General features: G+C 35.8%; 1 protein-coding gene across 2 annotated transcripts; it reads left to right on the forward strand.

Annotated features, from left to right (window-relative positions):
• Positions 1–90: 90 nt before the first annotated feature.
• LOC137049325 (gastrula zinc finger protein XlCGF57.1-like) lies at positions 91–9,484 on the forward strand. Of its 2 annotated transcripts, XM_067427842.1 has the most exons (5): positions 91–134; positions 877–963; positions 1,085–1,229; positions 2,067–2,299; positions 8,577–9,484. In XM_067427842.1, exons 4-5 carry the CDS (start codon positions 2,128–2,130, stop codon positions 9,437–9,439), a joined length of 1,035 nt encoding a protein of 344 aa, XP_067283943.1. In that variant the 5' UTR covers positions 91–134; positions 877–963; positions 1,085–1,229; positions 2,067–2,127; the 3' UTR covers positions 9,440–9,484. The 2 variants fall into 2 exon arrangements, with proteins under 2 accessions (XP_067283943.1, XP_067283944.1); XM_067427843.1 differs by lacking the exons at positions 91–134; positions 877–963 and having other exon boundaries at positions 974–1,229.
• Positions 9,485–16,537: the final 7,053 nt, after the last annotated feature.

Raw genomic sequence — 16,537 nt, forward strand, 5'->3', positions numbered from 1 at the left:
TCTGACGTCACATAGTGGCACCAAAATAAAAGGCCCGTTGACACGCTAAAATGTGCATGGAAATGTACCTACAAAAAGCACATATGAGATTCTATTTAAGAGTCATGTTTGAGTTCAGAAACAATCTACCAGAGGTCGGGAATTTATTATTATCATTATTTTAAACAAGCCAGTCATCTTTGTTCAATGCAATTTCTAGTGTCATAGCAAAAAGTACAAGGACTATCCTGTCAGACACTGGAAAATACTATAATAGGTCTAGGTTATGTCACTGTAGATCATGTTCCATGAAGATATTTTGCAAATGTCCTACCATAAATATTAGTAGTAATATGCATAAGGACTTGATATGGACGAATTTAAAGGTGATTTTCTCAATATTTATTTATTTTTTGCACACAGATTCCAGATTTTCAAATAGCTGTATATCGGCCAAATATTGTCCTATCCTAAATTTACCTTTATGACCGGTTTTGTGGTCCAGGGTCACAGATTTTAAACACAGCAACAGCTAGACTGAAACACTGTAAGCCTGCACATATCTGAGAAGAATCCATGAGGTCATTAATAGTTTTATTTGATACATATCAAATACATATGGTTTGATATAGAAACATGTTCCTGACCCTTGGTAGGTAGGTAAATTAATAAACAAATATGATATGTACAAAATCATTACTGTTTTGCCTTTTAGACAAAATCTCATGTATTAGATATAATTCAAACACTGCCATTGGTAGTTTTTAGCACATCATTGAACAACATGGATATACATATCTATTTCACCAAGAATTCAGCTCTGTGTGCTACTGATATACGTTTTATTATTTGTATGTGAATACACATACATATTTCTATGAACTTTTGTAATCTTAGAACAGGGCTTTTATTTTGGAGTGGAGATATGATGTCATAAGTGTGTGCTGCTCCCTTCTGCATCTGTTGTGATTTGGCTGAGGAAAGGTTGGTGTTTAAAATCATTTAAAGCAAACTGTTCTGGTAATTTAATAGCTTTATGGGGAACTGTAAAAGGAATGTTATTATTGAATGTAACATTGCAATGCATTATCTAACATCAATGCAGGTTATTTTGTGTGAGTAAATTGCATCTACACACTGGTAACAGAGAAGCTGTCTCATTTCACTCCCTTTACCGTGAATCAGTTTGTTATAAACATGGGCTGCTTCTAAAACCTGGAAAATGCTGCCTTCGGAGGACCCATTGCAAGGTAGGCATCCAGGCACATCCGTATCTAATGTTGGCTTCACTTCCTGTCTCCTGAGACCTTCATCTGATCGAGTTTTGAAGGCAGCATAAATGTATCCTTCGCTGCCGTTGATATCCCACAATTCTATGCATTCTATTTTGTGAAATTTGAGCTAGAAAAAAAAGATGGCATCCAAAAGTTGTGTTTGCTGGTTAGTTTGTGTTTTTTTTGACCAACAAATTTTTGACCAATATTTTCCACTTGTGATGTAATTTCTAGCCATGAATTTCGAATGTAGTGATGTTAATTAGATATTCGCTCACTTACCACCAAAGCTCTGTATTTTGCTGTAGATAATTAAACTGGTACACTGCCTTACTGTGCGCCGGCAAGAGTGTCAAAATTCGCTGTAAAAAGATTTGTGGACGAGCTGGCGCTCTGACATAGATTGAATGCGTGGTCTATTTTTTAAAACTATATCTAAAGGGGCCGCAAAGCAAACAAGCATGTTGATGGGCAGACTAACCACAAGTAGAGTATAAGTTAACCTAATGAAATAATTTAAATGTGAAAGAATTATTTGCATTCCTGCTGAAAAACAAGCAATCTATCACCTATAAAATAGTGTTGCGTGCCTTATTAACAAATTACTTGTTTAAAATAGCCAACTCCCTGATCAGTGCCCTAACTACTGAAGTAGGGAGCTTATTGAGACGTGTACAAAGTGTATTGAAAACCTTTACACATTTAAATGTGATATACAAATCATTAAATATAAAAAATTGTTTAATCAGGTCATAAATCCATTAACTCTTTGGATTTATTTTTTCTTTCTGTAATTATTCTCATCTTAAACAGGACAAACACACCGAAAAACTCCTGGTGAAGAGACTGAGATCCACGTGAGACTTTTATAAAGATGGCATTTATTAAAGAGGAGACCGAAGAAATGAAAATTGTGGAAACATTCAGAGTGAAACATGAAGAAACTGTGGAACAAATAAAGATCACGTTTATTAAAGAGGAGAGTGAAGACATGAAGATTGAAGAAACATTCAGAGTGAAACTTGAAGATACTGAGGAACAAACAGGTTGGTTTCATTCTCAAAGCTGATCTCAGTCATTTGATCCTTATTTAAATGTCCAGCTCTACAGAAATAATTGATAGTTTTGACATGAAAAAGGGTCTTTGGTGGTGGCGGACGTACGCGGTCATCCACACCTTTATAAATGGTGAGCCAGTACTGATAATAGATGCAAAGAAACAGTTTAAATAATAACTTATCCTTTTATTAATGAATTAAATCATTACTGCCAGGACCGATTATAAATCAATGTGCTTAGACCTATTATCTATTTAATAATCTGTAAATGTAAAAGTGTAAAAGTAAGTCATTTTAAAAAAAAAATTAAAAAAGGGACTGATTTGAAAAGTTAATAATATAAATGCAAAAAGTAACATTACATAGAAAATAGGGTTGCCCCCTGACTAAAGATTTTTCTGGTCGACTAGTAGTCACCCATTTAAGCCGTTAGTCAACTAATCACATATTTATTTTAATTGCTTATATTAACCTATATCACTTAATCCGTGCTCACGCACACACATAATCTAGATTTCTTTTTGAAGGCTGGTTACAAATACTTTTGGTCTTTACATGTTGACAGGTGTTTTGAACCCTGTCTGGCCTCCTACAAATTTCTCTCCTTTTGTGAAAGTCTGATTTCAGCTTAATATTTTGTTTCATCACTTAATGCCTTTTTTCCCCTCTTAATGCATTTTTTTCCTCTGTGTTCTTATAATGTTACTAGGATTAGGCCTACATCAAAACTGTTGAAGAGAACAATTTTCTACCCTGATTTTAGTGACTCTAAGAGTATTTTGAGACTCTTTAAGCTTTTATTATGCTTTTCTTTATATGGCCTTTTATGTAGTTTATACTAAAATCTGTTTGTGAAGGTAAAATGTCTGCAAAGGTTAAAAGATCCACATGCAAGATGAATAAAGTTGTCTCTAGTAAAGAATCGATTCTGAGCTACCGAAACAAGTCTTCAGTAATTTCAGTCTCACTTGTGATAACATGTAGCCTGAAAAGCCAGACCTACATCAAGATGTTTGGTCTGGAAACTCACCATTGACAGGGCTCAATCCGAGGGGCGGGATAAACGGTTGTCTTTCAAACTCCCTCTGCACGTGATAGGATACCGCTACAACCAACCAGAGCAACGAAGGTGAAACAGAGCTCGCTGACGGATTAAACATTCGCCGTATCCGGTCGGCAAAATTCTGAACACATCTTCCAAATTAGTTAAAATCTCCCGCAATCTAGAGCGTGCACGCAAGAGGGTGCAAGCGAGACAGAGACTGTGGTCCAAACCGTGTAGCGTGCGCACTGTTCAGTGTATCTAGAAACAGAAGCGCCATGGCAGAGGGACAGTCAGGGCCGGCCCGTGGCATAAGCGGAATAGCCGAATGCTAGGGGCGCCACTTGCCCATAGGGGTGCCAAAATTAGTAATTTTTCCTGTTTTATTACTATTTTCCTGTTTTATTACTATGAGTTCAACAAGTTTAATTTCATGTGCATATTTTTCAGACCGGCTAGTTGCCAAGGCTACATAAAAAAAAAATAAAACTCCTCAGACCTTTTTAATGGAACAGTTACAATAGAATATATATAAAATCAGTTAGTATAATTATATATATAAAACCTAAATAGTATAAGCAGCTTATATAAATGGTTAAAGTGATCTACATATTTTATCATAATTAACAATTAATTGCATAGGCCTAAAGAAATGATTTTTTTATGCTTTTGTGTCTTTTAGGGACCACAACATGTTATGGAGGCTAAGTGCAGGGAAGTCGGCTTTAATATATCTCAGGTCTTTCATTCAGATAGGCAGTCTCACTGAGAAGGTGACTACAACTGAGGTGTATTTCACATCTTTCATCTTGGAACATAACCTGCCATTCCATGGCCCTCATTTATCAAAAGTGCGTACACCAAATTTCCAGCGTAAACCTTGCGCAGTGTTGCCAGATTGGGTTGACGATTTCCAGCCCAAAAGCTCACTAAAACCCGCCCAATCCAAGAAAAAAACGCCCAAAGTTTTAACTAATAAAATAATGTGATATAATTGTATTGCCATGTCAGTCAAGACTGATTAGCTCCATTTTATTTCCTTAAAACTAAATAATGATAAAAAAAATAATAAAAAAAATAGGGCCGGGACTTTAACGCGTTAATTAAGATTAATTAATTACGTGACTTTAACGCGTTAATTAATTACGCAAAAAAATTAAAAATTTAACCGCATTTATTTTTGCACCGCGGAACGTTTTTCAATGAATCAGTTTCGACGGACCGATTATACTGGAACACCAACTAGCGCTCCGGAGTCAAGACAACAACAAACCTTGGGTGCGTCTCAATCAGCTCCCTAGTTCAGTAGTCAGGGCACTGATCAGGGAGTCAGCCCATTGACTTATGTCTTGATCAGTGCCCTGACTAGGGAACTATGGAGCTGATTGAGACGCAGGGCATGAGTAAACATGAACGAAGAAGCTGATGAGACCGCTTTGCTCGGCCCCGTGGATGGGAAATTTTGTTTTAAAAAACGAAAGAATGGAAGCGTCGTCAAGAGCAGGGTTGTGTGCAAGCTATACAACAAGGAATTTGCATATCACCGCAGAACATCGAGCCTCAAATATCACAAATATGCTTTTGCTACACTTAATGGCAAACATTGCACTGGTCTGCTGGACTGAAATAAATAAACAATATTTTGTTGATTAAGCTTATGTATTCAGTCATTATTCAATGGTATACTAAAAATACATGTGAAAAATTACTTCTCATTGTTCTCAGGCCAAATATTTATATGCAATTAAAATGCGATTAATTTCGATTAATTAATTACAAAGCCTCTAATTAATTAGATTAATTTTTTTAATCGAGTCCCGGCCCTAAAAAAAAATCAATTTCTCATGGCTAAAATTTCCAAGTGAAAACTGTCAAAATCATAAAATTAACTGATGATGACACATGGAGGCTCTCATTTTCAAATGTCAACGGTAAGAATAAACTAATTTATGTGCAAAAAGTGAAGTTATGTGCAAAAATTGAAATAGACAACGTAATTAGCAGGCATTACACAAACATTAATGCACGCACACCACCGCCAAAATGTGTCATTCACTGATACATATTGTATGATAATCCTACAACCAAAAATGAACAAGAACGCGTTTATCTTTGTGTTGTGCTTCTTTAGACAGAACTACAGTAACGTTATGTATGGACGTCATGATGGACAAGATACAGTATATTTGAGTCATTCATCTGTGCTCTTAGAGTTGGTTAAAGAATCTTCAAGTCACAGGTGTAATCCATGTTTTGAGAGTTGGTTCACTCTTCCACTCATTACTGTATATTTATGTCACTTTTCCATAGCGATCACTTGAATAGCTACAACTTCAAAAAACCTGTCATGAATGAGCGTGTCTCCCTGCTGATCGCTGATTGGCTGAAAGTGCTCGTTTGGCGACGTCAACACCTGCCAGCTGACTCTATGCTGGGCCTGTGTGTGTCATGATGACTGATTTCATGGAGTACATGCACATTTGAGTTTGTTATTAACCCATTAGACTATAACATTTAGATGTTTGAAAACCGCCAAACTGACCCCAAACCAGGCCAAATTTTGTCCACCCGCCCAAACCCATTTTTACCCGCACAATCAAATTCAAAACCGCCCAATTGGGCGGGAACCTGCCCAATCTGGCAACACTGACCTTGCGTACACCCAAAACCACGGTGACTTTGAGATTTATCAATATGGACTTTGGCGTAGATAATTAAAGGGTTTCTGGCTCAAATCCTACTCCAGCTCAGGAGGTGGTGTACGCACGTTTTGAGTTAGTGCGAAAATGCTCAGAAAAACAATTCCTAACACCACAAAACGCACTGACAAGATATGCTATATTATGACCCACTGTAAAAAATTAACAACAACAACAACAGTAATTATAAACTTATTTTTGAGCAACATGGACTTCAGTGTTTCATTTGTGTGACTTTACTAAAGCATTTGATTTGTAAGCATATGTATTCCTCGGGTTGCGAGCCTGTGCGCTTTACCTGACGTTTCAGGGTTAGGCCGGGCAGCTGCGCATGGACTGGGACTGAAAATAATTCAGAATGACAAAATAATAAAAATGGCAGTCTTCTTCTTTTAAATAATAATAATATTAATAAAATAAATAATAACATTCTTCTTCTAAATAACAATAACCATCATTAATAATAAAAATCATAATAATAATAAGAAGAAGAAGACTTTTACAAATTGACATGCAATTATTAATGTGAATTAATGGTACTCCACATCACATCATCATCACTATTGTACACCCCAATACGTGCCGTGATAGGAAATTAAATGCTAATTGTTTCAAAACGTGCTGTAAAATAATGCATTGTGATAGGTAATTTATCATCCAAACAGCTATTTAAACTGCTGGAGTGCGCTTCTCAACCCCCACACTATTATTAGTACTCGTAATTTGGGTCCATATTTTGTTTTTGTGGGCACCTTTAATCCCACTCTTTAAACTCCCAAATAAAACGATTTTGTTTTTTTCCCCCTGGTGATGGTCTCGATCTCCACGTCGGAGAAGTTTCGCTTCTTTGCCGTCTTCCGTGTGTCCATGGCGTAAAATGAGGGCGTGAAGGAGGCAGAGACTTGAATATATAGGGGCGTGTTATTCTAATGACGATCGTTTTCAGCCGCCGCATTTATCAAGGGAAGGTATTGCGTACACCTGGATTGCAGAGGTGCGCACAGCTTCATAAATCAAGTGGTGAGAGGAGTGTAAGCATAATCTTGCGGCAACATATACGCCCGTTTCTACGCAAGATTAATAAATGAGGGCCAATGTGTGTAGGCACACAGGCAAGTTATTTAGTAAAATGTTTCCAGAATGAGATTGGGATGTCTGTGCTAGCAGCCTATGAGCTTGTAGCAAATGTTTAGAAATCAGATCAAAATCATTTAAAACATTTTGATGTTTTTATGTAAATAATATTTGGGATATGTTAATCCGTATTGAATGTTTCATCAAACACTTGATTGAAAGTCAGGCAAAAATGCACTTTTCCACATAAATTAATGCCAAGTTAACACTGCCTAATTTTAACCCCGATTCAGAATCACAGACAGGTTTTGCGAAATCGCAGACAAATGACCACAATAATCCAGGCAAATCGGTGCTCGTGCACACGAGTGACAGTTATGCAGTGTGAATGATCAAAAGACTGAAGTTCGGGGAGGAGTTATAGACCAGAATATTTAGTAGATATACAGTACTGTGCAGAAGTCTTAGGCACGATAGTATTTTCACCCCCCAAAAATGTATTTAAGTCAGTTATTTAAGTGTGTCAGTAGGTAATATCAGTTTACATGTTCAAACATGTATTTTGCCATTAATTGTAGTAATCAATTCTAGTGAGATTTTTGCATGCAGAAGGAGTCTGACAACAGGTGTTTGATCCACACGGAGATCTAATCTCACCATCATCAAGTCCATCAGTGATTACATGAAGAAACTGAAAAAATGAGACAAAATCCTCAAGAACAACATCTCCAAGACGCTTGAAGAATCCTTCCTGCAAAGCTACAGTACTGTGGACAGTTTTAGACACTAGGAAAAATGCTGTAAAATGAGAATGCTTTCAAAAATAAAGTCATAAATAGATTTTGTTTATCAATTAAATCTTAATAACTAAATCAAATCAGTGTTTGCACCCTTTGCGTTTTAAACAGCTTTCGTCCTGGTACACTTGCTCATAGTTTTTAAACCTTTTAAGGAGGTTTAAAAACTATGAGGTCTAAACCTTTTAGGGAGCTTGCAGGAGGGTTTCTTGGAGAAGCGTCTTGGAGATGTTGTCGCAGTCAAATGATAGCTCCGTTATTATAAGTAACATTAAAAAAATACATAGTGTGTACATGTGCGACAAGACTGGAAAAGGTAAAGTGTTACCGAAATGTCCTCAAAGACCTGATAGCAGGGTCTTAACTGTACCAACAATTTTTTTTACAGTGTTGTTACATCTATTAATTGGGATCAGATATATGGAGGTCAAACTAGGTTTTAGATCAGGGGTTTGATAGCCGCCAGCTTGAAAGTTTTTGGCATACGTCCTAAATGAAGTAAAGAGTAAACAATATTGTGAAGAGGTTCTGATATTGCAGGTAACAACACTTTCAGTTTCTTTGTGGTTATAGGATGCAGTATACATGCCTAAATGTTTGGTTTCTGTTGTTTTGTGCCATTGTTAACTTGTATTTGTCTTGTTTCTCCTTAGACCTGGCAGCCCTGAAAGAGGAGAGTAAAGTCCTGAATGAAATAGAAGAGAAAGACCAGTATGAGGAACATCATGATTTCACAACTGGAGATAAATCGTCTAGTTGCTCACAGACTGAAAAGACTTCCTCACGAAAAAGAGCTAAAAAAACACAAACTAACTTCACCTGCCAGCAGTGTGGAAGGAGTTTCAAGAAAAAAGGAAGCCTAAAAAGCCATATGAGCGTTCATAACAGAGAGAAGCCTTACACCTGCCCTCGGTGTGGAAAAGGTTTCACTCAAACAGGAAGCTTTAACAGGCACATGAGACTTCACAATGGAGAGAAGCCTTACACCTGCCAACAGTGCGGAAAAAGTTTCACAACAGAACTAAACCTAAGGTATCACTGGAACAGTCACACTGGAGAGAAGCCGTTCACATGTGATCAGTGTGGAAAAAGTTTAAGACACAAAGTAACCCTTAAACAGCACATGAGGCTTCACTCGAGAGAGAACCATTTTACATGTCATCAGTGTGGAATGACTTATAAAGACAGCAGACATCTTGAGAATCATATAATAAGTCACACTGGAGAGAAGCCTTTTATGTGTTATCAGTGTGGGAAGGGCTTTACACTTAAAGGAAACCTTCAATCTCACATGAGAGTTCACACTGGAGAGAAGCCTTTCACTTGCCCTCAGTGTGGAAAGAGTTTCACACTCAATGGAAACCTTCAGACTCACATGAGAGTTCACACTGGCGAGAGACCTTTCACATGTCTTCAGTGTGATGAGAGTTTCACGTATAAAAGAGACCTGAAGCGTCATTGGCAAACTCGTTGTGGAAACGCATCGCAGGGTTCCTCAGCGTGGCAAGATGCTTAGAACAAGGAGCAATTTCAAAGTCATTTGTGCATTCACTCTGGAAGAAGGCCATTTAAAAAGAAATTATATATATATATATATATATATATATATATATATATATATATATATATATATATATATATGTATATATGTGTCATCATACTCACAGATACACTTAGGGTGCTTTCACACTTGATTTGACACTCCCTCTGCCCCCCACTGGACTGTGTTCATATTATGATATTTGGGTCCGAACCAAGGTGCGCTTGCATCATCAAAGCAGTAGCTTGGTAATGACGGCTAGCAAGAAGGTGGCAAAATGTATAGCGTTGGTCACCTCACTTTTATACTTTTACTATTGTTTTTGTTACCAAAACTTCAGTATGTAATGGCACTTGCATCAGAAAATGAGTGAAAAACACATTCTTATAAAATTCTGCATCATTACTAGTGGTTAACTTCCGCGATTTAGTACAATTAATGCCTTACGCGTTCACGGACAGGCACCATCTTGGAAAACAGTCTCGACTCATCGAGCGACGAGAGCTCTGCTAAGTGATGAACTGTGACTTGGAATCTCATATGGTCCGTTGTTTCCGGAAGAAAGCACTGAACGCGACAGAGAAAATAAATAAATAAAAATAAAAATGTCCATGTTATTACATTTCACAAACTTAATTCCTATCGACCAGCTCACTTAGAACAGCGCTCGTGGATCGATGAGTCGAGACTGCTTTCCAAGATGGTGCCTGTCCGTGAACGCGTAAGGCACTATGTTTATAAAGTATCTTCTTATTAAACTGTTTGTACTCTTACAAAGTTCTCAATGCTTCGGTTTGCATTTAGGGACCCTCATTATGCTACCGTGTTAGTGTGAGGCTATTTTGAGCCTTGTTAGTGGTATTAACTAGCGATTTAATTTTACCACCCTGTGTCTACCCTGTGCCCCATAGACAAGCATTATAAACTAATCTGTTTTTAGAGATAAAACTCTTAACATTCGATTTTCATGAAAACGCATCCCAGAGAACGATCTACTCAGTAACCATCTGTTAATTACCCCTAGGTTCATTTCTCACCGGAGTTGTCCTTTAAAGTCAGCAGATAACATATAGTTCTGAATATAATATATACTGTTATATATTACTTTCAAGATGTTTGGAAAAATGCTTTTTTATTTATTTTTTTAATTTATTTTTTATAATTTTTATATTGCATATTTGAATGGTAATTTTTTGTAAAATGCACCAACAATCACATTTAAAATAAACATTTTCTGCAGTTTTTACATATAGTTAACAACAATAGATTGCAAATAATGAATATATATATATATATATATATATATATATATATATATATATATATATATATATATATATATATATTAGGGGTGTAACGATTAGTTTTAACAACGATTTGATTCAACTGAAATAAAACAGTCACACTGATTTAAATGTTTGGCTAAAAAGTTACTGAATCGATTTCAAGTCACTGAATTGTTTCGAATCATATCGTTCTAAATTAACCAATATTGTCCTTAAATCGTATTGACCACCTCAAGTCGTGATACGAATCGATTTCGATACCCCCTATATATATATATATATATATATATATATATATATATATACACACACACACACACAGCACAAGCAAAATCATGAATGAACACAGGACTGTCTGTAAGGTAAGGGCTCAACATTAATCATTGTCTGGGACAAATGAAAGAGGGTTTTACATTCCCGACTGGACAAATAAAATATTAAAATAACCAGGAATACGAGAATGATTCCGTTTTTTAATTTTATTATTATTACATTCAATGTAAACAGCGATTGTCTCTTTGTGAGAGACATTCGTGGGGAAATCAAAACAAATGAGCAGCATTATAAACTCACAGAAGAAACATACTGGGGAAAACTGAGTTAATTTTTTTTTTTTTTTTTATAATTTATGATATTGTTTATAACACAAGTTGACTAAGGGAGCTGTTTTGCTGAACATTGTGTAGCATGAATTGTTCTGAACGGATTAGTTTCATGTTTAAAAGTATCATTGAATTTTTTTTATTTGTATATTCAAACATTTAGAGCATCAATCTCATAACATTATTTATTGCTGTTTTATTTTTGCAGTTTAAATAATTTAATTTGATTGGTAACAGCCCTAGTGTCTTACTATTATAACTGCATTTATTAATCAAATGTAAGAATTTAACATGAAAGATGATGCATACAAATAAGTTTTATTTTATTTTTTTAATGGCCTTCATAAAATTAAATAACGCCCTGGGGTGAATATCACATATGCAGATTTAAGTAGGCCTATGTAAAAGCTGATAGAACACAGACACGAATATTGCTTCAGAATCAATATATTTATGCCACCAACCCCCCCCCCCCCCCCCCATTCATGATTGTACAGTAGCCTACATACAATTTGCTATGTACTCTACCTGATAGGCCCGAAGTTAATGAAGATCAAATCAAATTGTGGAATTTGTGACAATGCCCAGCACTATAGTGTAAATGTTTTTTACTTGAAGCAAATTTTACCTTTTACCTTTATTTTCTTGTCAGAGTGCACAAAAAAATGGAAGGCAATGCCCCAGAGATCCCCCTAAAAATATTTAATTCAGAAACATGTCACTTTTTTTCACCAGCTGACCATCGGCTCTGGTCAGTTTGCAGGTATGAATCTTACCATCATAGATTCCGTCTGTGATTACATGAAGAAACTTAGACAATTTATAGTTTATATATATATATATATATATATATATATATATATATATATATATATATATATATATATATATATATATATATATATATATATATAGGTCCTTCACAAAATTAGCATATTGTGATGAAGTTAATTATTTTCCATAATGTAATGATAAAAATTAAACTTTCATATATTTCACATTCATTGCACACCAACTGAAATATTTCAGGTCTTTTATTGTTTTAATACTGATGATTTTGGCATACAGCTCATGAAAACCCAAAATTCCTATCTCAAATAATTAGCATATTTCATCAGACCAATAAAAGAAAAGTGTTTTTATTACAAAAATGTCAACCTTCAAATAATTATGTTCAGTTATGCGCTCAATACTTGGTCTGGAATCCTTTTGCAGGCGTGAAATGACTGCTTCAATGCGGCGTGGCATGGAGGCAATCAGCCTGTGGCACTGCTGAGGTGTTATGGAGGCCCAGGATGCTTCGATAGCGGCCTTAAGGCGAGACACTACAGGTGAATAGGGATTTTTTTTTTTTAAATTACAAGATATCACTATCAGACTTTTCCAGTTGATTACTGGCATGAACATAAGAAAAAAAAATGTATTACAAGTTTTGTATAAAATAATGTTTTAATATGCAAATGAGGCCTTGTATACTTAAATAGACGCTCATTTGCATATATTTCCAAAAGCTAAATCTGGAAATTGGAAAGGACCAGGCTCAAAATTCTTGATTCTATTTGTTGACTTATTAGATATGAGGGCTTTTACCGGGGGGATTTTGGATATCTAATTTTGTGTTTTAGTTAATTATAGAATACTGACAATAGCCTTGAAAAATCAATTTTCGCCATATTTTTTTGGAGTAAAAAGACCTATAACTCAAGATAGGATTTCCCCCAACCTAAAAAACTAAATATATATTCACTTAATTTATATAAGCAGTGTATAACATTTAAAACACTTGTGAAATTAATAAACGAATCAATTATTAATAGCAAAAGCCTTACGCTGAAGATAACTACCTTAACAACTCACATCACAACATTCACAAAAACAGCAAAAAACTGTCCCTGTTTGCTGTATGTCCATATATAACTATTTGAATCTAATTCTGATGGGGTTTCGTCATCTAATATGTTGTTGTTTACTTTCTTTTTATCATCTCTTGCTACTCTGTACTTTCTGTGAACGTTTATGAGCTTATTTCGGCGTTGTCTGCATTTTCTCTCAGGCGGAGAATACACATCGGCCAATCAGATGTGATTTTCGGCTGCAAACTTTCGCAGTTGGTTAGTTCTACAAAGGGAATTCCCATATTTGGATTAGATATTATCATACACAATGCTGAGAGCTTTATAATGATACCAGGCATGACATGTTTCTGTGAATGGAGACGGCACGGGAGCTCGCATTAGAATAACTTTTGATGATTTCGGGTAGAACTCTAAAGGCGCAAGTTGACAAAATATAGTGAATTAACCACATTAATATGTAATGTCGACATATTTTTTATTTTGACATGAAAGCTTACATGTTAAGGGAGCAAACTGGCCCAAAATCTCAAAATTGACCACTGCATGAAAAAACAATGTCTTGCATCTCTCAACTTTCTCTTCACAATATCCCACAGATTCTCTATGGGGTTCAGGTCAGGAGAGTTGGCAGGCCAATTGAGCACAGTAATACCATGGTCAGTAAACCATTTACCAGTGGTTTTGGCACTGTGAGCAGGTGCCAGGTCGTGCTGAAAAACCAAATCTTCAGCTCCATAAAGCTTTTCAGCAGATGGAAGCATGAAGTGCTCCAAAATCTCCTGATAGCTAGCTGCATTGACCCTGCCCTTGATAAAACACAGTGGACCAACACCAGCAGCTGACATGGCACCCCAGACCATCACTGACTGTGGGTACTTGACACTGGACTTCAGGCATTTTGGTATTTCCTTCTCCCCAGTCTTCCTCCAGACTCTGGCACCTTGATTTCCGAATGACATGCAAAATTTGCTTTCATCCGAAAAAAGTACTTTGGACCACTAAGCAACAGTCCAGTACTGCTTCTCTGTAGCCCAAAAGTAGCTTGACCTGGGGAATGTGGCACCTGTAGCCCATTTCCTGCACACGCCTGTGCACGGTGGCTCTGGATGTTTCTACTCCAGACTCAGTCCACTGCTTCCCCAGGTCCCCCAAGGTCTGGAATCGGTCCTTCTCCACAATCTTCATCAGGGTCCGGTCACCTCTTCTCGTTGTGCAGCGTTTTTTGCTACACTTTTTCCTTCTAACACAGCCTTCCCACTGAGGTGCCTTGATACAGCACTCTGGGAACAGCCTATTCATTCAGAAATTTCTTTCTGTGTCTTACCCTCTCGCTTGAGGGTGTCAATGATGGCCAGGTTGGGTCGGCAGTCTTACCCATGATTGCGGTTTTGAGTAATGAACCAGGCTGGGAGTTTTAAAAGCCTCAGGAATCTTCTGCAGGTGTTTAGAGTTAATTAGTTGTTAATTAGTAATTAGGTTAATAGCTTGTTTAGAGAACCTTTTCATGATATGCTTCATGTCAAGTTTCATGAGCTGTATGCAAAAATCATCAGTATTAAAACAATAAAAGACCTGAAATATTTCAGTTGGTGAGCAATGAATCTAAAATATATGAAAGTTTAATTTTTATCATTACATTATGGAAAATAATGACCTTTATCACAATATGCTATTTTTTTGAGAAGGACCTGTGTGTGTATGTGTATATATACATATATATATATATATATATATATATATATATATATATATATATATATATATATATATATATATATATATATATATATATATATATATATATATATATATATATATGTATGTATATATATATATAAAATTACAGAATAACTTTTAAATATTTTATTAAATGAACTAATGAACAGTACAATCTTTTATCAACTCTCACAAAGTTTTATTCTTTCTTATCAAATGTTCAGGAAGGTTATCCTTCTGGGCATAAAGAATAAACTTTCCAAACTATTAGAATATTAATTTAAATATTCAAAGATACTTATGAGAGCTCAAAGCTTGATCTCAACATTGAAGTGACTTATGTTTTGTGAGCGACGGCAATGACAATCAAACGTGGATACACTGGTTTTAATAATTGAAACTACGAATACATACGACTAAATAAAGAATACATGTATATAGAGAATAATGAAAAGTAAAGAAAGAAGAGAAAGAGAGAAGGAAAGCAGAATGGTAATTTAACAAACAAGTAAGTCGAGAGAGTCAAGAAAGAATAATATCATCTTCAACAGGGGCACAAATCTTAAATGCATCTAAACTCGATAGAATATTGCATGGATTTATTTTGTGCTAAGTATAAGAGGATGCAAGCGAGGCTTCTAAGAGCGTTCTTTAAGCTGGAGCTTCCCTCTTCCCGAGGTCGTGTTTCCAGTCCGCTGAAAGTTTGAAAGTTGCTTGGGAGTGAGTGTTGCCGAACAAGGGAGGAAAGGAAGATCGTCTCGTCTAAGTTTTGGAGTTGACTGAGCGTACATTGCTTGTCCGTCAGTGCAACCCGATCACATGTAAATGCGTATAAATAGTACGAGTGTGCAATGCAGTGGAATGTACACGCCAAAACTCATTTTGACGTGCATATGATACGCTGTTTTTCACGTGCATATGATACACACTTTATGGTGTATATATGACGCTCTTGGGTTTCATCCAAAGCGGGTTCAGTGCTTTCTTCCGGAAACAACGGACCATATGAGATTCCAAGTCACAGTTCTTAGGTTTAGGGTAGTGGGGTGGGGGGTTCATATGTATGACACACTCTTGGGTAGGTTTAGCGTAGTGGGGGGTTCGTATGTATAATATGCCATAAAGTGCGTATCATATGTACACGAAAAACAGTTTTGGAGTTTTGGCGTTTACATTCCACGACATTGCACGGCAGTCTTACCCATGATTGCGGTTTTGAGTAATGAACCAGGCTGGGAGTTTTAAAAGCCTCAGGAATCTTCTGCAGGTGTTTAGAGTTAATTAGTTGTTAATTAGTAATTAGGTTAATAGCTTGTTTAGAGAACCTTTTCATGATATGCTTCATGTCAAGTTTCATGAGCTGTATGCAAAAATCATCAGTATTAAAACAATAAAAGACCTGAAATATTTCAGTTGGTGAGCAATGAATCTAAAATATATGAAAGTTTAATTTTTATCATTACATTATGGAAAATAATGACCTTTATCACAATATGCTATTTTTTTGAGAAGGACCTGTGTGTGTATGTGTATATATACATATATATATATATATATATATATATATATATATATATATATATATATATATATATATATATATATATATATATA

The sequence above is a fragment of the Pseudorasbora parva genome, chromosome 20, assembly GCF_024679245.1.
Source record: "Pseudorasbora parva isolate DD20220531a chromosome 20, ASM2467924v1, whole genome shotgun sequence".
Taxonomy (NCBI): domain Eukaryota; kingdom Metazoa; phylum Chordata; class Actinopteri; order Cypriniformes; family Gobionidae; genus Pseudorasbora; species Pseudorasbora parva.